Source organism: Ixodes scapularis, unplaced genomic scaffold (genome assembly GCF_016920785.2).
Source record: "Ixodes scapularis isolate PalLabHiFi unplaced genomic scaffold, ASM1692078v2 PGA_scaffold1__304_contigs__length_218370807, whole genome shotgun sequence".
Taxonomy (NCBI): domain Eukaryota; kingdom Metazoa; phylum Arthropoda; class Arachnida; order Ixodida; family Ixodidae; genus Ixodes; species Ixodes scapularis.
The window spans coordinates 199,133,364-199,161,309 of NW_024609846.1; the positions used below are offsets into that span (position 1 = coordinate 199,133,364).

The 27,946-nt window shown below is 46.2% G+C and overlaps 1 protein-coding gene across 3 annotated transcripts in view; it reads right to left on the reverse strand.

The window, feature by feature from the left end:
- LOC8024355 (putative N-acetylated-alpha-linked acidic dipeptidase) overlaps window positions 1–27,946 on the reverse strand; it is a 104,846-nt gene that overhangs the window by 30,129 nt on the left and 46,771 nt on the right. For all 3 annotated transcript variants that reach the window (XM_029994301.4, XM_029994300.2, XM_040208118.3), the window contains 10 exons: window positions 27,513–27,635; window positions 23,312–23,489; window positions 18,570–18,669; window positions 10,612–10,704; window positions 9,580–9,665; window positions 8,887–9,006; window positions 7,856–7,938; window positions 5,220–5,283; window positions 512–677; window positions 336–429 (listed from right to left, as the gene is read on the reverse strand). In XM_029994301.4, the coding sequence (XP_029850161.2) occupies window positions 336–429; window positions 512–677; window positions 5,220–5,283; window positions 7,856–7,938; window positions 8,887–9,006; window positions 9,580–9,665; window positions 10,612–10,704; window positions 18,570–18,669; window positions 23,312–23,489; window positions 27,513–27,635 (1,107 nt within the window). The remainder of the gene's footprint in view (window positions 1–335; window positions 430–511; window positions 678–5,219; window positions 5,284–7,855; window positions 7,939–8,886; window positions 9,007–9,579; window positions 9,666–10,611; window positions 10,705–18,569; window positions 18,670–23,311; window positions 23,490–27,512; window positions 27,636–27,946) is intronic.

Here is a 27,946-nt window from a genome sequence, read left to right on the forward strand (position 1 = left end):
TTGTCCAACCTTTTCCTTCCTTTTGTTTCACTATTTACTTAGAGTACAATGCCGTCAAAGCTTCTAGCGTGAGCACGTGGCTTCGCCTACCATCTCCTTTGTGCAAGATCAGATGCAAATGAACCGCAAGGTCAAGTCACCCAATCGCACCAGCTGCTTTGGCAGCACTGTACACTAAGCATGCAGTGAAGTAGGTATAGGTTCTCGGGCGTCTGGCCCCTTGGGTCAAGGTGAGCTGAAGCAGGCACCAAATTTGAATCTATTTTACAATGAGCAGCAACTTGCACTCAGATGCATGCACTTGTTCGAAATAACAAAAGAAAGGAAATACTCACCGGATCCTTGTTAACAAATTGGAGATGAGCGGATGCAATGCCGAGGCCCGACAGGAACGACACAAAGTCCGAGCCCGACGCCAGAGGGGCAATCCTACGGAATGATTCAACAACTGTTACGAGGAACGCCACATTTTTCCTAGCGATGTTAAGCTACGAGAGGCAAAGTCTCTTGCATGGGTGGCGAGTGGGTGTGGTTGGGGTCCTGTGGCCTGCGCATCTTCCACACGTCGTACACGCTCATGTCCCTGCGTGAGCCCTCTTGGCACGGCACCAGCTGGCTGGCCTCCTTCAGGGCCTGGCGCAGCAGCGGGCTCGCCATCACGTACAGCGAGTTGTTGCCTGCACGGATGCCACCTGCCTTCAGTTCCCGAGGGCAATGCAGGGGGTGCGGATGAGCAAGCTCCCAAATACACTAATCCAGGTCGAAGGACTCGGGATTCTTACCTAAACAATGCAAAGCTACTGTTCCAGCGGGGATAGAATGCCAAGTTAGTGTTTCACACAGTTGCACATTCCGGGTGTGACCCTGCTGTTTTGCATCGCAGCGTCTCCTCCAAAGCTCTTCCCCCTCGCCTCCTGCATACTCTCCCATGTGCAAGTGTGTTCGATGTCGCTAAATAATGAAGCCATAGTGCTGCCTTTTCTACCTAGCCTGTCGATCGCTGGGCACGGACACAAATGCTGGACTCGCCTTTCATCAGTGGGGATCCAGCCGATCGCTGACGTTTCGGTTAGCCAGTCATGCAACACATTCCATGCTCCCATTGCTGTCATGCAATCAGCTTTGGTGGAAAAGTGCTACCCTTTCAACCAGTTGGTCACATTTCTCTGGTTCGGAGATATTTCGTCAGGGTCCAGGTAGCTGGACCAGTACCCAATGACATACTGTTTCTTCAACCAAGCTGATTGGTTCAATTCCCCTTTCTTTAAATGTCTTTTCTCTTCCTTTCTGCAGTGGCTAGAACATTTTACTGGTCTGGCAATGCTGGGTACCGAAATGGCCACTGCCATTCATCACGTTAGGAGGATCCTTTTAAATAATGAAACTTAATTGAATACCGCGCTGTGCGTGTTTGCATAAGTAAAGCACTTGTCGTCGAAAGTTATTATCTGTTTAGGACACAGTAATGCCATCAAACCTACGAGGCCTCGTAAAAGGCAGGAACTTTTGTACACTGCATGACACAGTACAAACACAACATAGACATTCTTGTATTTTGCTCGGATAGGATGTCGAGAAACATGAAGTTTCACAGTTTAGATTTGTGCCTAGGATAAGCCTATTCCACCACACTACTGGGTGTCCCAAGGAGCGGCCAGGCTTTTTAAATCGAACGCAAAATTCGGTTTCTTAACCTATCGCGCTACGACTTTCTGCAGCATTGCCCACAGATAGTGCATTTTTTTGGTAAAATTTGCAAAGAGCGAACTTACCTGAGGAAAAAGTAAAGAAAGAAAAAGGCTTAGCTCCTATGGAGACGCAGCGAAGCCACCAGCCTTCAAACAATACGGTGCCGTTTCGCACGGAAGACAAGAGATGGCGCAAGAGGTCGCGACGCCAACTATCGCCAACGAACGAGCGCACGACGCCAAGAGCCGACGTCATTAGCAGACAATCTTTTCGACTCAAAAGCAGCGCGAGCTTTTCTGATATTAGTTGCCAATAAATGCATTATTTTATCACCATTACTAATAAAACATATTGAATCGACACATAATCTATTAAAAAAATGGTTTGTCGGGATATTTTGACTGTTTTTTTGGGGTGGTGATGTCATCTGCTTTGCAGTTCCTTGTTGTTACTGCACCCGTTTTTGTTTCTGCGACTGTCGCCGCCTGCGGAACGCACGCCGCTTTTGTGTCGAAACGATTGTCTGCTAAAGACGTCGGCTCTCGGCGCCGTATGCGTTGGCGGCAGTTGGCATCACGACCGCTTGCGCCATCTCTTGTCTCCCGTGCGAAATGGTGCCGTATTGTTTGAAGACCGGTTGCTTCGCTGCGTTTCCATAGGAGTTAAGCCTTTTCCTTCTTTAATTTTTCCTCATGTAAATTTGCTCTTTGCAAATTGTGCAACGCTGCACAAAATCATAGCGTGAAAGGTTAAGAAACTGAATTTCGCTGTCGACTTAAACAGCCTGGCTGCTCCTTGGAACACCCAGTATAGTGGTTCCGATGAAAGAACTTGAGTTGTGACCAAAAAAAAAAATCAGCGCAGGCTCGTTTAGGCTAACACTGTCACGCTCAGTAGTACTTCATCAACTATTTTTGTCCAATGTGCGAATGCATTCGTACAAAAAATAATTATATAGATGCAACGACACACCAAACAGCAGTGACTAGCTCAGCTGGGGCATCTGTAAACGGAGCTTTTGCTTCCATTCTACGTGTTGAAATACTTTGTTAGCTCTTGGTTGCACCAACGTAGAGGTGCGACATTGAAAAACGAATATTCGAGTAAAGAAAGACTGAAGATCTGGTTCAGGGACTAACTATTCAAGAGTGTACTTGATCACCCCTAATCTCCGGGTTATGGTGGCAATAGGGGTGGGTGTACCGAGCGCCCTTGGGTAGTTGAACGTGCTTCATGACAACAAAAGTGGTGCGGTGGTCAGGATTTCATTTCTGCTCGGAGGGGCGTGACGTCAAGTACATATCTCCCCGGCATTTGTTGTGAACTCAAGTGTCGTCACGGGAACGTCTCGTACACCATGTGCTCATGCAGGATGCGCTTCTACGCCGAGCCTCCTCGAGTGGAACCCCGTTATCATGCCTCGTTTTTTCTAAAGCTAATGTTGCGTCGCATTAAGTTCTCTCTCGCTCAGTATTTAAAGTCCCGTGCCGGCTACCACTGGTGGGGCCCTCTCATTTATAAATGAAGATCAAGAAGGACACCAGCTGCTCCGTGTCTCGGTGCAAAGAATCTGAGAGTATTTAAAGTGTTACTATTTTCTGTTTTGAAAGATCTTTTTCGGAAATAATTGCGCTTTGACGGCGGGACAAAAATCTTCAGCCTCAATTGGTAGTTTGTGAACTCCATATAAGAAAAGAGGCATCTGACCCGTTTGAGTAACGGACTAGAGGTTATTGAAATCGAGAAGGTCACCCGTGCCTCACCAAGGATGCTGTCCCCTTCACGCTGCTAAATGGCCCTGCATGCCTCTGAATGAGGCTCCCCACGAAAAGAAAGAGTTGAAATCCTACGGGCCGTCGCCTGCCTAAACGGGACAGGGCTGTCCCACATCGCAACGTGCGGGTTGGTCGTCGCCATACTCTCCGTTTAAAAGCGGCTCTACTTTGGAAGAAACTGCGACGTCTTCTAGCAGAGGTATTGGTTGGGTGCACCTGTTTAAACAGGTTGAGGGCACTCTGCCACAAGAGAGTGTTGCTTTTTAGGGGCGAAGCTCCTTAGGGTCTAGCCTTGTCCGTCCGGCGTCCATGCTCACGTCGATCTTGCTGGTGCTCCTGCTCGTGATCGTGCTCGTGAGCTCACGTGCTCGTGTAGGGAAAAAAAAAAAAATTATACAAAAAAAAAAAAGAAAAAGAAAAAAATGTTTGCGCAGTCGACAGGATTCGAACCTGTGCGGGGAGACCCCAATGGGATTCTAGTCCATCGCCTTAACCACTCGGCCACGACTGCGGGATGAATAAGGGGCTCTGAGATGTGGTAGTAACCCAAGAGCTGGGGTTTCTGTCATGGATGAAACGTTGCATGTAGCCACTCAACGTCTATACAGGAGAGGGCGCTGCGGTCAAATGCGTATATAATCGCGTTAAACTTTGCATGTATTGGCTCAACGTCTATAGACGAGAGGGCGCTGCGGTCAAATGCTCAAATGCGTATACTATAACCAAGTTCCATACCACACATTCTCTTTCTGACATGGATGAAAACGAACGAAAGGTTCGGGATGCTGTGGCTCAGCGTCTACGCAGACAAGCACCACCAGAGCTTCGCCCCAATCAGCATCAGTCACCACGTGGAGATGTGGCCATTTTTTTTTTCTTTGTTCAAAAGATGATAGAGCATTACAGTCAACAAAGTCCTTGTCTTCCCAGTGTACCTCTTTACTAATCATGCCACTATTTTTTTGTCCAGGAAACTGTTGCCATTGCACACTGGTGCTGAGGCCAATACTTCAGCTTGGGCGAGTTGGTGAATCGTGCTAACACTTCACAACGCACAAAAACAACACACTATCAAAAATATATACACATAAAGAAATAACTCTCACACAGCACTGACCGTCAACTCTGGGATATATTAAACAGTATCTTTGTCATTGTTTACTCTTATGCACTAAGGAGAAGATAAAAAAAATTAACCAAGGAAGAACAGAGAAGGAAAAAGAGAAAGAAAAGAAAAGAAAGAAAAAGAAGACAAGGGTATAAAATACCAAATGAAGAAAAGAAAAGGAAATGAAAGAGGAAGGGAGAAATTGCCAAGGCTCATTCTACACTTGGAATAGGGGACATGTTCGCTGAACAACGGTAAGAGGGGACAATTCAGTTTGAAATGTTCAGGCTTTGCTCTATTATAAAAGCCTCAAATAAACAAGTTCTAAAGAAAAAAAAAAATAACAAAAATGTTGCTGTTCTTCTTTGGCGTGCACGCCACATTGACTGCGCAAGAATGGAATTCTGAGACGTGCGGAACCGCAGTGCTTTTCACTTTACCTTCAAAAAGCCACCAAGACCCTGCACATAGTGCCATCATGTGGCGTCATGAACAAGTGGCACGCATTCCATTTTCTGCTCGGCACACCTCCCCTTATAGCCAGCATACCTGCGTCTCCGATCACGGCTTTCCCTTTCGATATGCCCACTGGTGTCCAGCGTTATGACAATTGGAGGCACAATAAAAACCAGGTTGCACGCTCTTACCCGAAACTGCCTGATCCAAATTGATGTATGCGACTGTCCGATGGAACAGTTCTTTTTCGTGAGCCTGGAAAAGAAAAAAGTTATATGTAAGCGTGTTGGACTGATACATAATATCTGAGGGATCCTCCCTGCCTCCCGCCTCCCGCCTCCCGCCTCCCGCCTCCCCCCCCCCCCCCCCCCCCCCCCCCCAAAAAAAAAACATGTGGAGAAAAAAAAAACATTTAGAGGCAGAAAGAATGGAAAGATTTATTACCTGGATTCGACGTATAAAGTATGAATTACAGTGGAACCTCGATTTAACCGAATCACCGGGTCCTGGGAATTAGTTCATTAAAATGGGAACTTCGTAAAATTAAGAAGGTAATTTTTCAGGCATAGGATTCAATGAATTTGAAATATTAACGCAGCAGCATCCCAAGAACTACCGCGCTATCATATTCGCGCAGCCCACAGGCTGAAACTTAAAAAAAATGTGCGTACAAGAAGTTTCCGATTGAGTCGGAACCCCAGTGATTGCGGGTGACGAAAAAAATTGAAGCTTTTGCCTCTGGAGAGAAAGGCAAATTTATTACCTAATAAACAAGTTTGTCATTTTCGGCTGAGCGAGTTTTGTGAGCAGCGAGCGCTCAAACTTCTCATAGCTGGCGAGGGAAATCAGAGCGTCTTTGTGCACCCAGCAAACTGCCAGAGAAGGTCGACAGCGTCCATCACCTGGCTTGGGAGCCTTGGCAGTTTCCCAATCTTAAAACTCCTCATCTGCATCGAAACGCTATTTCCTCGTCGTCGAGAACTTGCCTTGTGTAAGTGTCTGCGTCGCAGGTGTTCACGACATTGTTCAAGTTGTGATCTGCGGCTCCCTCGTCTCAACGACAAAGCTCTTCCCAGCAACTGGGCGATGTCTCTTCCTGCTCTTGTTGCGAAACCGGTCGTGACGAAAGCGGCGGAGGAGAGCATAAAAGCTGCCATCTGTCGCACGCGACAGTGAGCAATCGCCGCCGCTGTTGCCATTTGGTACAACTGATTCAAAGCCAGGAAGAAAATGCATTTTAGAAATAAATGAACTGCGCAAAGGACGAGGACAGAGGTAGAAACGAGTACGACACACAGATTTTTTATGTTCCAAGAAAATCTGTGTGTCAAACTCGTTTCTACCTCTGTCCTCGTCCTTTGCGCAGTTCATTTATTTCTAAAATCATGAACCAACTAGCCCGCCAAAAGGTGTTACTTGAAGAAAATGCACATGCAGTTTTACTTTGTAGTTTCTTAAGAACCAAAATGACGATGCTCCGTTGCCTCGACTGTACCGCTCTTACGCCGGCAGCACGCTGCCAGGCATTCTAGATGCCACAAATTTGGAAAAACCTCTTTTTCTATGTATCTTTTTTTTCCGGAATGCGTCATTAAATCGGCTTTGGCGGCCAAGTCTGTTTCGTCATTTCGAGTTCGTAAAAGAATTAAGCCTGTGGGCAGCTGCAGGGGGAAGCCTAATTTGTTTAAAAAATCAAGAAATTGGTAAAATCTGGTTTTGTGAACTCGAGTTCAAATTGTATAAGTGGTACTGAAGGGCGAAACATGAGACGTTCCTCCTAAATTTAGTAAACAGAGGTCAAGTGACGTCCTCGGCGTGACATGGTCACGTGATATGACATCACAAGACCACGCAACTCGCCACCCCCGACGTAGTAACAGTGACGTCACGCCACGCGTCAAGTGACCTTGTAACTCCTACCGTAAAATACCGGGCAAGCGCCCACTCAAACTTTGGAGATAATCGCAAAACAATAGGGGATGGGCGCTTGACCGGTCATCAATTTTACATATAAATGTACTGTGCATATTTTCTCATATCTTACAAAGTTGGTAATGGACGTTTAATGTGGAATGGGCGGATGCGCAGTATTCTACGGTAGTGTCACCAATGACATGACAATGAGACCCCAGATTGCTAGTGGCTTCGACAACGTGATCATTGCAAGCCCGTGCTATCATGTTTTCGTAGCAACTTTCGAGATGCTCTAGACTTGGAAACTAGCCCATGAAAGCATTCTGCTTTATGGAAGCAAAATTCTCTTTCCCTTGATCATGCTGAGAAATGCCAGGGAAAGCAGAATGTGTCTTGCACACCACACAGGTGCGTGACGCATTCCACACAGGTGCGTGGGACACTAGCACAAACCACACTCCCTCTGTGGTTTGTGCTAGTTTTTTCATTGTGCACCACAGATACTAGCCAGGGCGAGACCGAGCAAATGTGCGCGCCGCACGGGCACTACCTTGTATGGCCCTCGCTCGTAACGTCAATGAGGCGAGCGATCGCAAGCTATGACGTCACTCTTGCCAACGGCTTGCCGGGATCTCAATCCTTCTGCAGCATGTGTGCTAGGCAGCTCAGTGCCTCTAGTATTCAACTGCACCGACCCCAATTTGAGCCCTGCCCTAACTTTACGCATAACCTTAATGTCAGGCAATGCACCAAGCACTTGTTCATGACGCTCCTTCCCGACGTTCGTTCCTGCCCTTCCTGACGCTCTTTCCCGACGGTTGTTCGCGACAATTTTATCTTTGAAAACGAGTCGTAGAACACATTCTGCGTTAATGCACGAAATCTCAAATGGTCAACTCGGAACACGTCTCACCTGAACCCACTCCGTGGAGCCGACCATGCCGAATTCCTCGGCGTCCCAGCTCGCAAAGACGAGCGTCCGACCTGGCGTCCAGCCTGGGACACGCAAAAAGTCGGACGGCCAATGGCAAAGCCGAGTATCGAGCCAAATATAACTCTATATACTCTGTTTCACTGTACGATAGATCGCAAAAAACGACCCATTGAAACCACCCCAATGCCGTGTGAGCGTCACATGACATTTGGACGGACACAGCAACCTGCAAAGTGCGTATCATGTAATACATTTACAGCGATCGGTTGGCTAGGGTGGTTCGTCCGCTGCGGTCCATCGCGGAATATGGAACGGAGTATACAGTGTGTGCCACAGAGAAAAACAATACAAGTAAAAGAGATAAATGTTCTAATCTCTTTTCACGTCATAGGATGAGAGTAGCTGAAATGAACCAGCCGACGAGGAAAAAAAAGAAGAATAATTAATAAAAGAGGAAAACAATAATTACATAGTTTAACACGAGCCGACTGATGCAAACATTTAACATTCATGGCGGGGAAGTGTGCTGGTAGAAGTGACGTGTATACAAGGGCCAAGACTAGAGCCACTCGATAAGGCACGCTTCGTAGTAACCTTGCGGCTTAGTATTGTTGTTGCCAGTTATCTTAAGCTTTAACTGAAATTGCAGGAAATGCTTTTCTGTCCTCCGAAAATGTTGGAGCAGTTCACGACAGAGCAAAATGACGTTGCCCAAGCTTCACCGACACCGCATCCAAAGCTCAGGAAGTCGCTTTTTGGTAGCGCAACTATAGCCAGTTGTGCTAAGCACCAAAATGGCGGCGTCCACGATGCAATCGGGGAACGGAGCATCCATACTACAAGCGTAGCTTATCCAGTGGCTAGGGGCGAGACGACTTTAAAATGGGCAGCGCAAACACTTAATGGGACGTCTTACTGCCCACCACGAAGTCATCTCGTTACGACATATTGCCTTTTTTTTTCCTCGTCGGCACAGTCAGCACGGGATGTAACGACTCTCGGCAGCGCACCTTTCTTCTTCAGGAGGCCAAAGAGCCGCACCAGCTCCATCAGTGCGGCCATTCCGGTTCCCGGATCGCCGCCGCCCTTCGTCCAGGCGTCGTGGTGGCAGCCCACAATGACGTAGCGCCCTGCATGCAGCCGTTGTGGCTTCTATCGAGTGTTTTACTAGGGTTGCGCGAATATTAAATTTTTATTATAGTAGTCTAGAATAATATGCTATTCGATGTTCGCTTTAAGATGAACTGCGATATTCCTACTTTTCAAAGCGTCGATTAGGGCAAATTAGCTCCGATCAGTGCTCTTCTTGCACGGCTCCGGTGCACTGTAAGGAAGCGATACCCACGGTGCTGATACCACATTGCTGCACACTTTGCTTCGTTACAGCAAAAAGGAAACGGAAACTTGGTGAATCTTGACATGTACATTGCGGTGAAATTCTCAAAGTTGAACTGCGGCTAATATGCAAGAGTGAGGAACGGCATTCATCGTTCGTGCCTGTTTTTCTCTTTTTAATTCGAGAGTGAGGAAAATATATAGCGAGAGGATTTATAAATCCCCTCGATGCGGTATAGCTGACTCTCTATATGCTTAATTATATGTCAAACTTGCCACACCAATGTAGGCACCGGACTGTTCACACGTGCAATAGTTTTTATGAATGTGAGAATATGGCGGTGATTCGCTACTCGAGTTCTTCTCACCTGGCTCGAAGTTGCCCATGATGACTCCAATCACGTTGTGAATGTCGGCCCTCCGGAGGATGTTGTGCACCGAAAGTTGCACCTGACTGCAAATCAAAAACAAGAAATTCAGATTGATGTTTAAACAAAATGGCAGACTCGGATACAACCTCCAGCACGTGCTTGTTGCCTTTTGTCGTGCTTTGGTGTCGCGTGCATGCTCGAAGCTCACGAGAAGTGTTAGCGAGGGCAGGAGGCTCGCACTCTACAACTGAAGCAGCCCTCCGGCCATTCTAATCCTCTCGGTGATGAAGCAACTGGTAGCGGCGCTAATGCAGTATGTCACTTCATGATGCGTCTTCATTCCCACAATAGACATTGGCAAACATTTAAGAACTTTGCAACAACCCAATAGCGATGGAACCTTCGAAATAAATAGTCCTAAATTCTAAATTAATTGCTTTTTAAACTTAAGTGCTGGCAAGGGTGCTTCGAGGCAAGGTGATAATTGTGGCAGTGATGTCTCCGAAACAAAAGTTTATATATAGGATGTCCCCGAAAAAAATTTACGGTTATTTTTTTTCACCGCAAAACTAAACTATGCATCGCTAAACGCTCATTCTCCGCCAAAAGGTAGTGCTAGAGGTTCGAACCAGATGGCAAAGTTTTAGCGCGAACCAATATTTTCTTCGAAAGTTATAAATGGTTTTCTAAAAATCTGAATGGGAAAATGGTGGCCTACGAGGCTCTCGAATAGATGGTGCTCTAAAGTGCCAGAAACCAAAAACATGCAAAAATGGGCCCCATTTTCCCACAGAAATTTTCAGAAAATTGCCTATAAAATATTGGTTTGTGTTGAAACTTTAGCATCTGGTTCGCACCTCTAGCTCTACCTTTTTGGCAGAGAAGGAGCGTTTGGCCATGCATAGTTTATTTTTGCGGTGAAAAAAAAACCCCATACATTTTTTTTTCTCGGAACAGCCTGCATTGCCTACTCGCGTTGGAGTGTACGCTTTGTGTGCACGACAAAGAAATGGTTGAAGGCCCACGCACGTATCTTCTCCAGAGCTGTACCCAGGTCCCAGGTTGTAGGTGATGTTCAACTTTCCCTGCCACTCCAGCGGAGCCATGCTGCCCGACATGCCGCTGCGGTCCCAAGTAATGCGGGTCAAGGAACGAGAAAGCACTTTCCCACACAACATAATCGCTAGTCAAATTCATTTTAAGGGCAGAGTTGAAGCTAATACTTACTAGTGCTTTGAAATTCCAAGGATGCTTCGTTAAAAAGAGTTTTTGCTAAGACTGTGGGAAAGAAAAGCTAGCTTTGGCAGGCCCTGCCAAAGCTAGCTTTTTTTTGCTCGACTCAGCTTGCCAAAGTGGCAACCCAAGTGGAGTCTCGAGCACTCACATGCCCCAAGCTTGGCAGGCTTCCTTTCACACGGTCTTAACTAAAAGCTGTTACTAACAAGCCACTTCTATAGTTATAAGGTCTCTCCATATTCAAACGCAGCCGTATTGGCTCGCTGGGATATTTTCCAGCAACTGTTCAATGGTCCAAGCACTCAGATTGCTGCAGCGATCCCACCCTTTCAACGCTGATCACACCCACTTTCCGTCAGCATGGGCAACTACATCACAAACACACAACCGAGGCTCGTGTGTACAAAGCTCATCTTTTATTCTGGTTACATTTGTGCCTAGATGGGGGATTTCTAGGTCACATGACTGGCTCCAAAGGCACCATAAATAGGTATTATAAAGGGCATCTACCTAGAACTGGGGTTCTGCATTTTCCGCTTAACGATAAACGTATGCTGAATTCCTTTCTCAGAATTCAGTTTTAACTGAAAAAAGTCCAATAGTTTAGGGTAGTGTGACACAGCTAATAAACTTTTTGTGTAGGGGCAGGGTTCGTCCCTGCATCATTTTGTGACACACTTCCTTATAATTATAGTAAAACTTTATATTCCATTCGAAATACACGAATGGCAGAAACAAGAAGAAAAGCTGTAAAACAGCTTGACGAAGCCCCTCGCTCCCTTGCAGTTTCGTATGCATAAGAAATGGAACGTAGCAACAGCACAAAATATATCAAAATACAGAATAAAACTTAACATGTCAAACAGAAAGAATATTGACTTAATTCATTTCAAGAAAAGCTTGCACTCTTATAGACATTACCGTAGTATCCCAAGTCATCGCCCATCCCCGAGCCATCGCCCACCCCAGTTTTTGGGCCAATATCGATTTCCGAAAAAACACCGAGTCATCGCCCACCCCTTCAAATACCCCAGCGCGGACTCTGCGATCCGCGAACACTCATCCTACCCGGATGATGCGGCCGCGGACCTTACAGTTGGAGGACGTCCGTGACAAAGTAAAACGAAGGAGGGAAAGACACTTCTTTTTGTTTACGCATTTCCTCCGTGAGCGACCCCAAAGTGGTCGTGTATCCGTGCGAAAAGAAAACGATGGAGATAACAAAATAAGAGTTAGTTAATGTAACCGCGGAGTGTTAAGGTCAAAGTCTGTCTCTGCCGAAGTGAGGTCACCGCGAACCCGCTCCTTCTTCCCGCCCGTCGCGACCGCGGTTGTGCAATATTTTAGGCAAAGCCAACGCGTAAATAAAGCTTTGCTGGAACGCCCTACACAGACGTTTGCAGAGCGTCCCAACCGTGCGTTGATAGCCCGCCGTGCAGAGGCTCCAGAAGTCTTTCTTTAGAGGGGGGGGCTCGACATCTCCGAAATCCTCAAAGTTAGGTTGGTTTCAGGTTGACATTAATTGCCACATTTGAATGAAAACATATTAATGCACCGCGTTCGCATATTCACGGACATATCCATGGAAAACAAATTAAAACAATGGTTCAGTAAAATAACAGTAAGAAGCTTGCACTGACAACTCATACAATGATTGGATAACCACTGAAATCAGCCGCACCATGTGTTCTTTATTTTTTCTTTCCTATACCAACTGTTACATGTCAACCGCAGCTGTGCCTATGCCAAATTGGCTATGTCTAAGAATGAAAACCTTCCTTCATTTAGGGATTCTCGGGGATGCATGATGTATTAACGCAGACGTAGACAAACAAGTGTTAAAAGTTTTAGACAAAACCCCGAGACTCGGGGGAAAAAAGGACAACACAACACGGAGTCTCAAACACAGCAAGTTGGGCCATCGGATGTCTTAACTGGAAGCAGAGGTTGCATACATCGGTATGTACCTCAGGATCAAGTACATCGACCGTGATCGCTTCGGACTCCTGGCGTCAATACAAGTTGGGGGGGCATCACCAAAGGGGGGTACTGAAGGATAAGAGCTGTGTTTCAGACTTCGTGTTGTGTTGTCCTGAGTTTGTAAACATGTGTCGCCTCATGCCTCACCACCCTGCGGGCACGACGCCGCATGCGCGCAAAGCTTTCGCCATCGAAGGCGCCTTGTCAAATTTGGGAGCTCGTAGACTTTCGCCTTTTCTAAGCACTCCCGAATCCCCACTCAAGCTCACCAGCCCCAGCCCCCCCCCCCCCCCCCCCCCCCCCCCCCCTCTCCTAATGATGGCCTTTAAGCGCCGCGGTAGTACCGCCTGCCTGTTTTGTCCGCGGGCCAGAAGCACCATGCATCTTCTGGGCCTCTTGCTTCCACACGGGGGAAGCAGACAAACGCTCGCCGACGTCGTCTTGTCGGAATCCATTCCTTTTGCTGTCTCCTCTTTGCTCGCTTTAAACTGGTTGTCAATCAGGCTCATGAGTCCTGCCTGTCATTTTCTTCTGGTTTTGACTTTTCAAGCAAGCCTCTCCGTCGCCCCGGTGCTTTTTGTGCTTGGCGGAGGTGAGGAGAGCGGTAGGTCAGCATGCATAAAGAGTCATTTCATTTATTTCGGCTCAGGAGAGACGGAGGTACAGCAGATAGGCCGAAGGCCCATACCAGATAACCTGCAAACACACAAACTAAAAAAAAAAAAAAAAAACGAGGGAGGGGGGGGGGGGGGCTCGGCAGCTCGGTCCTGAGGACAGGAGGGGCTCAAGCCCACCCTGCCCCCCCGCTTCCGGAGCCCCTGCCGCCGTGCACGGACGCACGTATGTACGCACCAAACAAGAAAGTTGCGCAAGAGCTTGCAATTGACAAGGCGCCCGACTTGGCCCGACGCCAAAGTATTTGCCAACGCGACCGCCGGCTTTCCCGCTTTCCCAGCATTGCTCTTGGTCGCTTCTTTGGTCCGCTCGCTCGCTCGCTCGTTGCGCCTGGTCGGTTTTTCTATTTTCTTGTAGACTTTTCTTTTTTTTATTAACTAGGAGAACATAGTGGTGACATTCTTTCACGGAACAAACGTTCGCGCTATATGCAGATCGGCGGTGTTTCTAGCGCGTATGCAAGCAACGGACTTCGCTATAGTAAAATATTCTTTCGTCAGCATTTTTTTTCGATAAAACAATGAAACTAAATCAAGTTTTGAGTTTGATGTATCTCTTGTGCATCAGCGCTAGATACGCAGAGAAAAATAGGCGGTTTTTTCCGCCTTTTTCAAGTGTTTGTGCTCACCCACCGAGACATGGCCCACCCCACTTTTTTAATGAATTTCAGGCGGTAGGGGGGTGGGCGATGACTCGGGATATTACGGTATACCAATATTTCAATTTCCTAGTGTATTAAGTAAACTGGGGAGTGTGTATTTCAGTGACTGCATAGAATAATTATTATGACAAAACGGCACAGTCCAATGCTCCGCCGAACGAGTTGGTTAGGTTACTACATGTTTTTTAGCTGAAGGGTTTGCTAAGGTATTCTCATTTCTTTTCTAACATAAAAGAGACCATAAGTTTATAATTGTATATGTTGAAAACACGTAATAAATTATATTGGATCATACTATATTATATTAAGCTATCTTCGGGATCACCCTACTGTGAGGAGAGGGCAGCGGAAACGACCGAGTGCCGCAGCAGCACACGATGCGCCGGCAACGCGGCTTTTTCGACCTCCAGATGGTGCGGGAGCGGCAAGAGAGGGCGGCATGGATCCGGGAAGCGAGGAGCGGGGGAAACCAGGGTAGCCAAGTGTGGCAGTCAGAGAATGTCTGTGCAAGAATAAAGAATGTGCATTGAGGTTCAATAAACCCTTCTCCTTCGAGATCGGGATCCATGCGTTAAATTCCCATCCTTTACAGGTAAGCTTTGGATTGTTTTTCTTGTCCATAATGCCCCACAACTTTGCAATACATTTTCCAAGACCCGTGCATTGCAACCACAGCTTCACGAGCAAATGAAGTAAGCGCAGTGCTTTGAAATGTGGTACTGACTGCATTTCGGCACCCACATTAGCCACTGCACATAGTACTTTGTATTGGCAGCTTGTCAGTTTCGAGCGTAAACGCATGGCCGCTCCTGTGGAAAAGAAGCATCGAGCGGTCTTGAAGTCGTTCTCGAATTTGACCATCATAAACAAAAAAAATAACGGCTGTGCATTAGTATAGAAACAATAAGTTATGGTATACATGTTGATTTATTGCAATCATATAAAATAGTTGCGATCATGAGTGAAATTAAGCTTCCCTGTTACGTTTACCCAGGTTAGAGCACATGTCGACATATCCCTTGTACTTGCCCGTACCTGTTTCCTCGCTGCTTTAATGCTGCGCTGTGACTACAAAGGATATTTACGAATTTGTCTCATTCACTATTATGGCCAGTCATATAGATTCCGACTGTCACCTTTCATCTGGCAGCGGCAGATTTCCCATGAGACTGTGCTAAACACTATCATTTGTAAATAATCGCCTAGTGCTGACAAAAAATTTCCACACATATCCCAACAAGAAAGAGGAAACTTCAGCCTCTACAAATCTACAGAAAAAACCAAAATGTTGCACCTTTGCCGTACTAGCGTGGCAAAGGCAGTTGTAACACAGAATGCGACTTGTTTGTGTGAAGAAACTGAGTCCCCTTGTGGAGAATGGATGGTGCAAAGCAGCCCCGTGTTGTGCAAGGCAAGCGACTGAGCGTGCCGTGGACGTCTTACTTTTGCGGTTGCAGTGTAAATGCAACTTTCTCAGAGCCAGTTGGAGTGTGAGACGCCGAAGAGGGAGCGTGCGAAAAAAGGAGGAATTGAAACACGGCAGCACCGAGTAAAGCACTGACGCCAGCACGCGGCAAAGGGAACTGAGCACTCGAGGCAAAGCGAGTGTCTGCATTTTTTTCTTTCCGCCGGTTCCTCGCCCTCTTTCTCTGGGGAAGCCCAGAGTGTACTCGTTTCATTGAGCATAGCGCCGCTGGCGCTGCTGTATGTCTGAAGACGCGACTTCTTTCCTTCACCGGGAGTTGATGGAAGCACTCGAGGAAGAAAGAGACAAGCGCTGCGTCAACGTTCAACTGGCAGTCGACCGTCGAGTTCTGTGACCGGCACCTAGCCGGACATGGTTAGGGGCCAGCCATATAACACATTCTCTGTTAAAACATACTTTATAGATAAAAACGAAAAATGATCTTGCCACCGGTACTGCTGTAACCGCCTGGCAATTGGCATGTTGATGTAGGAATAAAGTCATAGGGCGCAATCTGTGTCATGATTTAATACGGGGGTTTTCAAACAGGGTTCCACAGGCCCTTTAAGATTCATAAAGTCCCCATTTATAAAAAAAAACTTAGCAATAAAACTTTTTAAAAATTTTTTTGTCATACACACCAGAAACATCACATTTTTGAACTCGAGGAATGACCGTATTAATTAGAATATAGGTCGACATTTTTTTTTTTCCGCCACTGTTTATCCGTTTTAGCTTTTCTTAAACTCCAAGGAAATTACGGAAGGGAGTGGGCTACAAAATCTAGTAATTTAACGAGAGAAAACAACAAGTCCTAAGAATGCAAATCAATGCTCGTTAATAAAGAGAAAAAATGTTGAAATTATTAAGGCAGTTTCTAAAGGCAAAGCTATCAGTAGGGTTCGGAGTTTTCGGTTTAAACCGATAAAAGTATGCCGAATTCATTTTTGGAAATTCGGTTTTAAGCGAAAAAGGTCAGTTTGTAGGTTCGGCGTTTTCGGTTTAAACCGATAAAAGTATGTCTAATCCGTTTCCTAAACTCGGTTTTAACGGAGAAAGGTCAGTTTTTTAGGGCTGCGTCGAGGTGGGTGGGAAAGTGGGGGGGGGGAGAGAGAGAGAGAGGGCTTTGCAAGGTTTGACATTGTCTGACGCCTTCATGATTGCCGTCTTTCAAGGTTCAACATGCAACAAAAGAGGCATTGGATTGGCCTTCGCGAGTCAAGTTCCTGGTCCTAAAAAAATAAGTTTGGATGTGGGCTAGCATAAGGTTTTTCGCTTCATGCACTTCAGAGAAAAAAAATACAATGGATTTTCTTTTTCTTTTTGCCATTCTGCTAGTTCTTGTACGGTCATCACCTCAGAAGATCACGTCGTCACAATGGAAAAAAAGAAGCGCGCTGAAGATTATGCACGCAAATTTCGCGATTTTGAGGTGTGTCCTGACGGAAGTTGTAGCGAAGACGTTGTATGTATATGTGTCGTTATTCTTTGAGTGATCACAAATATCACAGCTACAAAGATCATCTGATCCGGTGTCCGATTCCGTTTCCTTCATATTCACCGAAAAAAAAAAGGGGTAAACATTTTGGGGAACAAATATACAACGAAAAAAAAAAAAAAAACGAAAATTGAATTTTAAAATAAACAGCGAAAAAAGTATGCAGAATTTTTAAAAAATAAAAACCGAAAACGCGGAACCCTAGCCATCAGTAACAGTAGATACCACACACTCGAAGATGGTTCCATGAGAGCATGGTGAGGTAAGCTGAGGGCATGCAGTTGACCGTTCTGGAAGTTTGGATGTTATGTGGCCAGTGCAATGAATTTCAAGTAGGGAGCATATTGCGAAATAAGCATGAATTTGTAGGGTGTCCCAATTCACCAGGCTCAACCTGAAATGGACCGTAAAAGTCGGCGCCTGCATGAAGCAATCTAAACTTCAGGTCAAAGATGTATTCATAGGTCGTTTTTTTTGTCTAAAATTACAAAGCGTAGCTCCCTTTCTGTAAAAAAAACAGGGCCAAGAAACTTGCTCTGGTCAATGGAGGACGGCAACGCAGACGGCCGAGTCGAGATGCGGGGCGCGTTTGGTGCGCGTATTGATAGATGGCGTCGGGAGCAGTGTCCGAAAGTGTAGTTGACGAGCGGAAGAAAGCAGACAACACACAGACGAAATCTGTTGGCAGGAAAAGCACCGTCGTTATGCAAACACTTTTTTATTTTACTTTCAGTTTTGCTTTTATTGTCCGCATTAACTTTTAGACCAAAGGTACTTAAAAAAGGTTATGTTCATTTTCACAAACCACGGTGGTTACGAGCAGTCTCAATAAGGAGGTAGAGCCATCTATTAATATAGGCGACGCGCCCTGCCAGTTGACTTTGTCGTCTGCATCACAGCCCGCCGTTGACCCTGGCAAGTTTCTTGGCCCAATTTTTTCCAGAAAGGGAGCTACGCTTTCTAGTTTTACAAGAAAAACTGACCTGGGGAAATACACCTTTGACAAAAAGTTTAGATTGCTACGTGCAGGCGTCGATTCTTATGGTCCATTTTAGATCGAGCCTGGTGATTTGGGACAGCTTATAGTTCCCTCCGTCTTTTTCGCAAATCAGGATTGACTTATATTCAAACGTTTTGTAATATATTTTGGAGAGCTCTCTACCTCAGTACAGAGGCTGACCTATATTCCAGTAAACCTGTGACTGTTCTACTCATTTAACACACCCCCTCGCTGCGGATGGTTGTCCCCCATCAGTTCTGCAAACCCCCAAGGGGCCCACAAGAAAACCACTGCTTCAAAAGATCACCTTTTCCCGAGGACCAAATATTATTCTGCGAAACAAATTACAAAAACAATTCAGACAAGAATTACAGCTGCAGGTTACGCACAATCCCAAACACTTAAAACCTGAATCATCCGTAAGCAAAACACTAAAATATCCTAATTACAAACACAACAAAGAGGGCGTCACCTTAGCAACTCCTGAGCGTCGTTATAACTGATGGGTTGCACGGGAATGGACGGAAGATCCAGCAACCGACTGTCGCTCCCGGGGGGCGTGTACACATCCTCTGCGAGAGAATGCAAGGCTCGTCGACAAAAATCAACCAAGCAATCTTTCTTTCTAGAAGCAGATCATTGTGCCGTTTCAGACTATACCTGCCACTGCAACAACACCCATAAAGTGCGAGAACTTCAGCTCCCCATAAAACACCCAAAAAGGAGTGCAACAAGAGAATCGGATACAAGGACTTTGCAAAATAATCACCATTTTGTTTACGCATACAGTGCCTCAAAATGTGTACAGCATAGGCTCGCTGAAAAGCCGCTATCGTATTCGTTATATTTTTACTGCAGATTGGTTGCTGCGTTTCTATTTAGTACAATACCCGAAGCATTCAAGCGCGCACGTTTTAACATGCCTGGGGGTGGGCTTTCCCCGTGCATACTATCGTGCAGCGAGAATCCTGGCAGGGACCGCTGTCGCCCTCTCTACTCTTCCGCGGTCACCCTAGGAAGTTCTAAAAAGTCACCACTCCACCTGCGGATCACCAGGCAGGTGGAGGATCAAGCTGGCCAAACTGGCACGCAGACAACTGAGAAAATGAGACTCGATGTACGCGGCGATATCAACAACGTGTCTCCGAAGGAGCGTCGCAGTGTTTGCTTGCGCCGCAAAAATGAACTGCACATCGCTCATTGCTCCGTTTCTGCCCAAAAGTAGCACTTGCAGTTCAAACCAGATGCCAAAGTTTCAGAGCTTACCAATATCAGCGATTTTCAGAAATTCATTACGAGGAAATGGCGGCTGACAAAGCCTACAAATGCATGGAGATGAATGGCGTCGACTACCGGGAACAGGCCCCATTTTCTCAATGAAAATTTTCGAAAATCACCTACCGTAAAATAACGGGCAAGCGCCGACACAAAATTTAGAGATAATCGCGAAAAAATGGGGGATAGGTGCTTGTCCGGTCATCATTTTTACGTATCAATGTACTGTGCATATTTTCTCAGATCTTACAAATTTGGGAGTGGCCGCTTAACATGGAATGGGCGGATGCGCAGTATTGTATGGTATAATTTTTTAAAGGGATGGGGACCAGCAATAAAACTGAAAATTCAAATATTTATTTCAATTATTTATTTACCGATCTACGGGGTACTGCAAGCCTAAATTGTGGCCGAAGCATTAATCGGATAACGGCAAGTTCTATGGCATCTGGTCTCGATCATTAGCATTACACTGGACCGAAGACCGAGCATACAGCGATGCATGCATAGTTTGTTTGTGCGGTGACAAAGAAACTACCGTGAAATCCTGCATGAACGCCCTCCCTCGAGAGAGTGCCCAGCCCGTGTTTCTGGCTAAATATCCTGTTGTATTGTCACTAGCGTTGTATTTCAGCATTTTTATTCCCGCGCAGGCGAGCTCTTTCCTTGCCCCTATTCCGTTCGCCGATGCAAGAAATAGTCGGTACCCTGCCTTTCCTCCTCTCCCTCTACCCTTTCAGTACCCTCCTCCCGCAAAGAAAACTTTATATTGCAGATGGAACCAAATAAAGACATAGCTACTCTGCTACCAGCCTTCCTTCTGGTTTGTTCTTGCCGCACGCAGCGGCTTATGCGATGCGGCATATGCGATGCGGCATATCCATAGGCTAAATATTCAAAAACATTGTTCACCTCCAGTTTCCGCCAAAAAATCCAGCGATGCCCGACGAGAATCGCATCGGCCGAGCAAACTGTGGTATCGGCACAGGTTCTTGCATGTTTATCGCACCTTGATGCCCGACTCCACGACCTGCACGCACGATGTCGGTTCCCGTGACAGGCGAGTTTGTAGCGGGTTCCTGTATGCTCATTTAATTGTGAAATGCAAAGCTGCGCCTGCAATCTGCGATATCAGTTCCTGTGACATGCGAGCTCGTAGCGGGCTCCCGCGGGTTTTTTCCCACAACGGAACCCAAGTTTGCTGTGTCCGCAATACTGTCACCAATAAAAATAGGAGACAAACGTGAAAGTGAAAAAAATTTATGGCAAATTGCTAGGCAATTGTGTTGCATACATGAAACGTTCTTGCATCACAAATGTTTAGCGATACTCCGAGTTTCTAGGAACAACCATGCGTACACTCGATAGCTGTTCCTTGAATGGAGCAATACTACCGCTAATCGGCTGATAAACCTGGCGACCTTCAAGAGCCTTCCATACTCTTGAGCTCCTCTCCCTCAGCGTGCACAGGCGGTCGAGCTCCTCCTCGCCCACCCCTGTGGTCGCGTGACCTCCCGTTAACCAATCAGCATCGAGCAACTCACTCGTCCTTTCCCACCCATCAACCAATCCCATTCGTCAACCAATCAGTGTCCAGCCTCGTGGCCAGGCTTTTATCCCGGCTTTACTTTTATCTTGGCTTCATGAAATGCCTAACACCTAGTCAGAGAATGTCTCACGTTAATAAACGTGTACTGAGGTGAACCTGCACCTACGGATTTAAAGAGGAAGGCACCAGTCTCTTGCATCGAAGGGAGAACTGTTCCGTAGCAGCACGCTACTGCCGCTTTTATACCGGCGGTAGATTTGGGAGTGTTGTGAACTATACTCGTTTTCATCTCAAGAACCATAGTATAGAAAGTCCGGCTCCTTGTGGAGCATTACTAATTTCCCCTTCTTATCTAGAGAAATAAGATATATGTACCGTAGAATACCGTGCATCCGCTCATTCCACACTAAGTGCCCATTCCCAAATTTGAAAGATCTAAGAAAATATGCATAGTACATTGATATGTAAAAGTGATGACCGGACAAGCACCCATCCCCCATTTTTTTGCGATTATCTCTCAATTTTGAGTGGGCGCTTGCCTGGTATTTTACGATAAGTACATTTTAGATTAGACAGATCAACATATACACACATCAAACGCCATATACGCATCGCTTCTTATTCCGACAAATAGGTCTTGTAAGATTACTTCGAGCGGCGTATGAACAATGTGTAGAACATATTTTTTTCTTGAGGTGAAAACGAGCCCAGAACACACGACAGAAGCAAAGAATGGGTTGGAACTTTCCAAAAGAGCCAAGTTTTACAAAAAGTATGAACTGCGGGACAACCGGGGTTTGAACAAAGTTCCTCTGCATAGCAGCCGCGTGCATTGCCAACTCTGCCACTTATGAGGCAGTATGCATGCGTGATATCGGTTCCCATGACATACGAATCCGTAGCAAGTTTCTCACATCGTGGAACGCAAATCTGCTGTCTGCAATCTTCGGTATCAGTTCCCGTGTTGATAGCGGGTGCCCGTGCTGTTCATTGGTCATTTTACGGCGGTAGCTGTTGGTGCCCCTATCTGGCAAAAAATACTCACGTACGAACGCAAAACCACACTCCACTGCTCTCCATCTCCCCGTTAATTCTCACACACAGCAAAGTTCTCTTTCACCCCCCCCCCCCTTTTCCCCCTTGTAGGCTGCCGCTGTACCGAAAAACCCACATGATTGCGGGGTCGCGGAGAGAACGCTCTCCCTTCTTCCCCTCCCCCCCTCCGGCAGTTGCCATTGCAAAATACCCACGTGGTTGCACTGTGCGGACACACTCCCTCACCTCCCCACTGCCGCTGCCCAAAGTATGTACACGAGGTGTTCTGTAGAGGTGCTCCTTGCCTCCACAGAACAGCTCGCATGCATACTTTCGATTCTTCTACCGCAGGCGCCCCCATTCTGAAGGTCAGTCAAAAGAACAGCACGTCTCTGTGTCCTCTTTCAATACATGCAACATCTCGCACAATCATTCCACCAAAACACACAGCTCCTCACACATGTCTCCCACGTCAATTCTACCAAAAGCAAAGAACCCATTACAAACATTGCACTGGCTGAAAGAAAATCTTCTTCAACGTGCCACAATGCAGCAGCTACTGCAGTCAATCGCAGCACTTTGGGCAGTTGTTTGCAATATTTTTTTCTAAACGTCCGCTGTTTCATTCCTAAATATTGATCACCCGATATTGTTCCCCATTGATCTCTTCAAACTGACTGGGTGCTCATACGAGGTCTATATAAGGCACAATATTGATGCTCCCAAGAAATACAACACACAAGACATTGATGAGTGACACTACTTCTCCCAAACAACCAATAGTATGTTGCTACCACTGCAGTGGCTCCAAAACGCATGCCAATAAAAGTACACTCGTGGAAAGTGGATCATATTGTGACAAATGCAATATGTTAAATGGAAGGCACATCGGTAGTTTAGCGCCATGTTGCAGTACAAAAATTTGCATCCAAATTGTGAGCTGTAGTCATACTTTTTGTCTAATGCTGGTCAATATATTGGCACTGAAAAAATCCATCATCTGGGTGAAGTCCTAATTTAAAACACTTTTTGTTCACTTTCCGCCCATTGAAAAGCATGGCGAAAGAGCCCTAGTATGCACCGAATCTCGTCGCCCCACCGTCTCCTGCCGCACGATAAAGACTGTCTGCTATGGTTCGTTACCATAGCAACGGGGCGTCTTCTTTATGTATAAATGTATGAATACAGCCTGTGAAGCCAGCAATGGCAGACGCAATCATCCAAATGCCGTCTGGTAAAGTGAACAGGGCGATTCTAAAGTTGGGTGCACCGTTGAGAAAGTCGACGCAAAGAATGGGAAGCGGTCGCCTGGCGAACTTTCCCAGCAAAAAATTCAGTCGTTCTTGGATACCGACCCGTAGCGGGGAGGTAAGGTGTCCCTGGATCCCCTGGGTAGGTCTTGAGGCTCCCCCTCTCCACAGCGTCCCCTGGCAGCCGCTCCCCGTTGGCAAGGACCGGGGGGTCGCCGGGGTCGTCGAAGGGGTCGTGGTACAGCACCGCTGCAGCCACCCCGCTCTTCTCCGCCTGCCTGATCTGCGCACAAACACCCGTTCCGACAGATAACCAGGTTCCAGGTTGAATAAACAATGATGATGATGAGGCTACTGCAAATCTCGCTCCGTAAGAATGCTACAAATTAAAACAAGTAAAAAAATAAATGCTTAGTACTATCTTAATTTTCCTTCCCTCTCCGCTTGCGGAAAACAATCTCGCCTCTGTTTCTTCCGTAAGATTTATCATCATAATCAAATGCTTAGATCACGCTTGATAAAACTTGCTTTCTTTACTTCACAGCGTCTCGATTATTGTCATAAATATTATCAAAACACAGTAACCTACTTATATTCTTTCATTCCAAAAACCAGCCTCAAATGGAATCGCTTACCTGCCTTTTTAGTAAGCATCACTGACGGTGATTGCTTTCGCGAAGCTGTTGGTAATATTGTATAATATTTTTCGTACCAAAATCGAGTGTTCCTTTCATGTATATTATTTTACGTTGATTATACTGTGCCTGTCTTTATTCTTATCTATTGTTTTTGTAAGGCCCCTCCCCTCTATAATGCTTCGGCCCTGAGGATAAAATAAACAAATAAATAAATAAATACCAATTATAGAGAAAGCTTGAGAGTATCGAATGAATTCATGAAAAAGTATTCTTCGATTCTCTCTGCCCATCATGCATCTCAAATGTGAAACTTCAGAATATAACCAACTCTCGACATACGAGGCTACGCCCCTGCCCCCAGACACACGAGAATGAATGGCGTCAACTACAGGGCCCCATTTTTCCGTTCCCAGAAGATCACTTGTACCTCTTGAACAAAATAACGGTTTGTCCTGAAGCCTTACCCCCTACTAGTCCAGACCAGTAGAGCTATATTTGGGCTGAGAATGAGCATTTGGCATAGCTTATTTTTACAAAAAAAAAAAAAAAAAAAAACACAAAATTTTTTTTAGGGGCACGCTGTACCCTTTGTCAAGTTAGGCTTTTAGCTTAACTTGACAAAGAGAGAAGGCTATCACCTCAGCGAGCCAATCGATGTGTCCGAACGCGAAATGTGAGAATGCATCGTCAAAGCGCTCGCCTCCTGCGCAGAGCTGTTGCATTCTTTGCTCCTTCACTCTGACTGGCCCAAGAGAGCAGTAGCAACCCCCGGTCACACTCCAAGTTTTGCGGCACTGACATTTGCATCGTTACCGTAGGCGGCGCTGTCAATAGCGCTGCCACTGATAGCGGTGCTTTGGTGGCATTGAAGCAAAAACGAAAATATAAAACTTCTTCATACAACCCCGATTTCTATACAACGTGTTTCGTGCGTCATGAAAATGAAATGTAATTTATCTTATATCTTCATTTCTGTTTGTTTCTCCTTTGGTCTGAAAACAAAACGACCAAGTGGCGGTTGCGTAAGCTGTCAAGACCGTCGGTACCCCGGGTTTCGGCACCACTGCTTTCCTCTCCCAACATTGTAACCACTGTAACGGTTGCATCGCTGCGTGTGGTTTTGTATACGCGAGGATCTTGCAAACAAGGTCTTGGTTTTTGGCATTCCGCGTGCCAGTCGAATTCGCTCGACGCTTTTGGTATAATCTTTTCGAAGCTTTGTTGAGGAACGTATTTGATGAGGCCATTCCCCAAGGCCAAGGACCAGAACTGCAATATATTTTAATGCGAAAGCATTAACTGTCTCATGAGGCGAGCCAACGTCATCAGCTTTGAAACCGCACCAAAAGGCACCCTATATCGTTTCTCAAAGTGAAGCCACCTCCCAGCTATGAAACCAAGCAAGAAGCCTAGCCAAACGGCACCTAGTTTCCCCGATCCCAAAGAAGCAGAGTCAAGCTGATGGATTCTGACTTCGATCCCATTGGCTGGCGCGCGTCGACGAGGCTCCCATTGGCCACTGCGCGTCAGTTTCAACGACGGCCACCCCATGGTGCACCGTGTCCGTCAGCGCGCCGCTAACACAAAACGTCCAAGGTCAGAGCGGCGAGGAGACGTCGACGCAAATATGCTGCAGACGAAATAAGGCAGCGGAGGAATGACGTCCATGCTTTTGCATTCACAACTCATAAGAAGTGCTTAGGTGTACATCGAGCCTTTTTCTTTCTTCATCCCAACACATGACAGGTGAGCTCGCACCCCTTCGTATTCACTCTTTTTTTAATGCGAAAGCATGAACTGGGTTTCATGGAGCGAACCAGCATTATCAGCTTTTGAAGTCGCGCCAAACGGCACCTAAACTCCCCTGTCCCAATGGAGCCAAGCCTGTCGTCTGTAACAGCGATTTGATGGATAGGCTCCCATTGGCTGGCGCGCGTCATAGTTTCAAGGAACGAGGCTTTCATTGGCTGCCGCATGGTGTAGCTCCAAGGAACACCACCCCACAGAGAAGCCCTGGAGGCGCAGTGGCCCGGCCGCCGGGAAGAGGGAGCGGCTGGCCGCAGGGCCCGCCCAGACAGACTCCGGAGAGGCCGCATGGCCAAGCTGAGCGCGGCACGGCCGCTTCACGAGAGCGTGCGCTCGGCCGTCAGCCGCAACCTCAGCAGTACGCCACAGACGAACTAAGCAAGCGGAAGAACGACGTTCATGCTTTCGCATTCACAACTGATTAGTGTCTTCGGAAGTTTTTCACTAGAAATATTACCGTTGAATTTTGCTGTTCGTAGCTGTTAATCTTGCAATCAAAAATAAAAGTAATATTTTTTATGAAATGAAGTGATGTGGTACGATTTAAAGTTGTAGAGCTGGTGCAGTCTCACTTAATGCACAACTCCACTCTTTCACGGTTATAATAAGGTTTAATTTTGAAAAATTTCTCGCGCGGTTCTCAAACAGACGGAGGACAATGCAAAGGAGAGGCGAATTTCGGCTTTACATTTTAGTTTGACATAAATTAAATTTAACCCTGGCCACGGGTGCGCTAGTTTTTTTCTGTTCCGCCTCCTGATGACTGAAATTCTCTATATTAGGACCACACTGTAATTACAGAAGCTGGGGACATAGGGCGATAGAGCGTGAACATTTTCTCATAGCTCCGGACGTACACTTTGTGGTTACTAAAGCTAAATTATCAACTTGTTTGAGTAAGGAGAGCACCCCACCACGGAAGAGGAATTTGGTGCTGCTGTACAAAAGCTGACTCCATTGGCTCTATGGGAAATGTTTAGGGGTTGGTGGTAGTCCCGTTTCCGTAAAATTACAAAGCGTAACTCCCTTTCTGTAAAAGAAATAGGACAAAAAAACTTGCCAGGGTCAACAATGGGCGGCGACGCAGACGAGAGAATCGGATGGTGGGGCGTGCTTGGTGCACGTATTGATAGATGGTGCTACCTCCTTATCGAGACTGCTCACGATGACCGTGATTTATTAAAATGAAGATAATCATTTTGTAGTGTACCTTTGGTTTAAAAATAAATGCATACAATAAAAACAAAACTTAAAGTAAAAAAAATGAAAGATGTTTACAATCCCCTGTAACGCCAAATTAGAGTGCAGCTTTTGAGGAGGAGGAGGGGAAGGTACGGAGAGTGCTCCCCTCCCATTTAGCAGAAAATTTTCGCTAAACCCGCTATATTTAGAGGAAAAAATTTTCCGCTAAATTTAGAATTCCCCGCTAGAATTTTTTTCGCTAAGTTTAGCGGGAAAATTTTTCCGCTAAATTTAGCGGGGAATATTTTCCACTAAATTTAGTGGGGAATTTTTTCTGCTAAATTTAGCGGATTTTTTCCACTCAATTTAGCGGGGTAAGCTTTCCACTAAATTTAGCGGGTAAATTTACCCATAGCGCCATTTGTCAATACGTGCGCCAAACGCGCCCCCCCCCGCTCGACTCTCTCGTCTGCGTCACCGTTGACCCTGGCAAGTTTTTTGGTCCTATATTTTACAGAAAGAGAGATACACTTTGCAATTTTACAAGGCAAAACTGACCTGAGAAGTACACATTTGACGAAAAGTTTAAATCGCTTCATTCAGGCGTTGATTTTTACAGTCCATTTTAGATTGAGCCTGGTGACTTCAGACACCCTATATGAGTGAAAGACTCCGCTCACCTTATTGCCACGATGCGTCTTGCCGTACCTGATGATGGCAATTGTTCTATTCAGTTCCACGTTCTTGCTCTTGAGAAGAGCAAAATCGGCCGCCGTACCGTAGTGTACATAGACCGGCTTTCCCTGAACAAAACAGAAGTAGGGCATGAACATGAAAGAAACAACTGTCCAATGAACTCATAATGCTAACATCAACATGTCACAGTGTTCACAAATGCAGTCAACTGCAAGAGGAACATAAAAACAAAACACAATCCAAAGTGAATAACCACATACTAACACAACCGAGATGCCTTTAGGCTGCACACCGATTGTCGCCAGTGTGTTTATTACCAGTGCATCTGATGCCCTCCTGTTTCATAAATGCTACTGCTACAAAAGCAAAATGATAGAATGGACCTATCTGGGAAATTGCGCTCGATAGATGTCCTTTC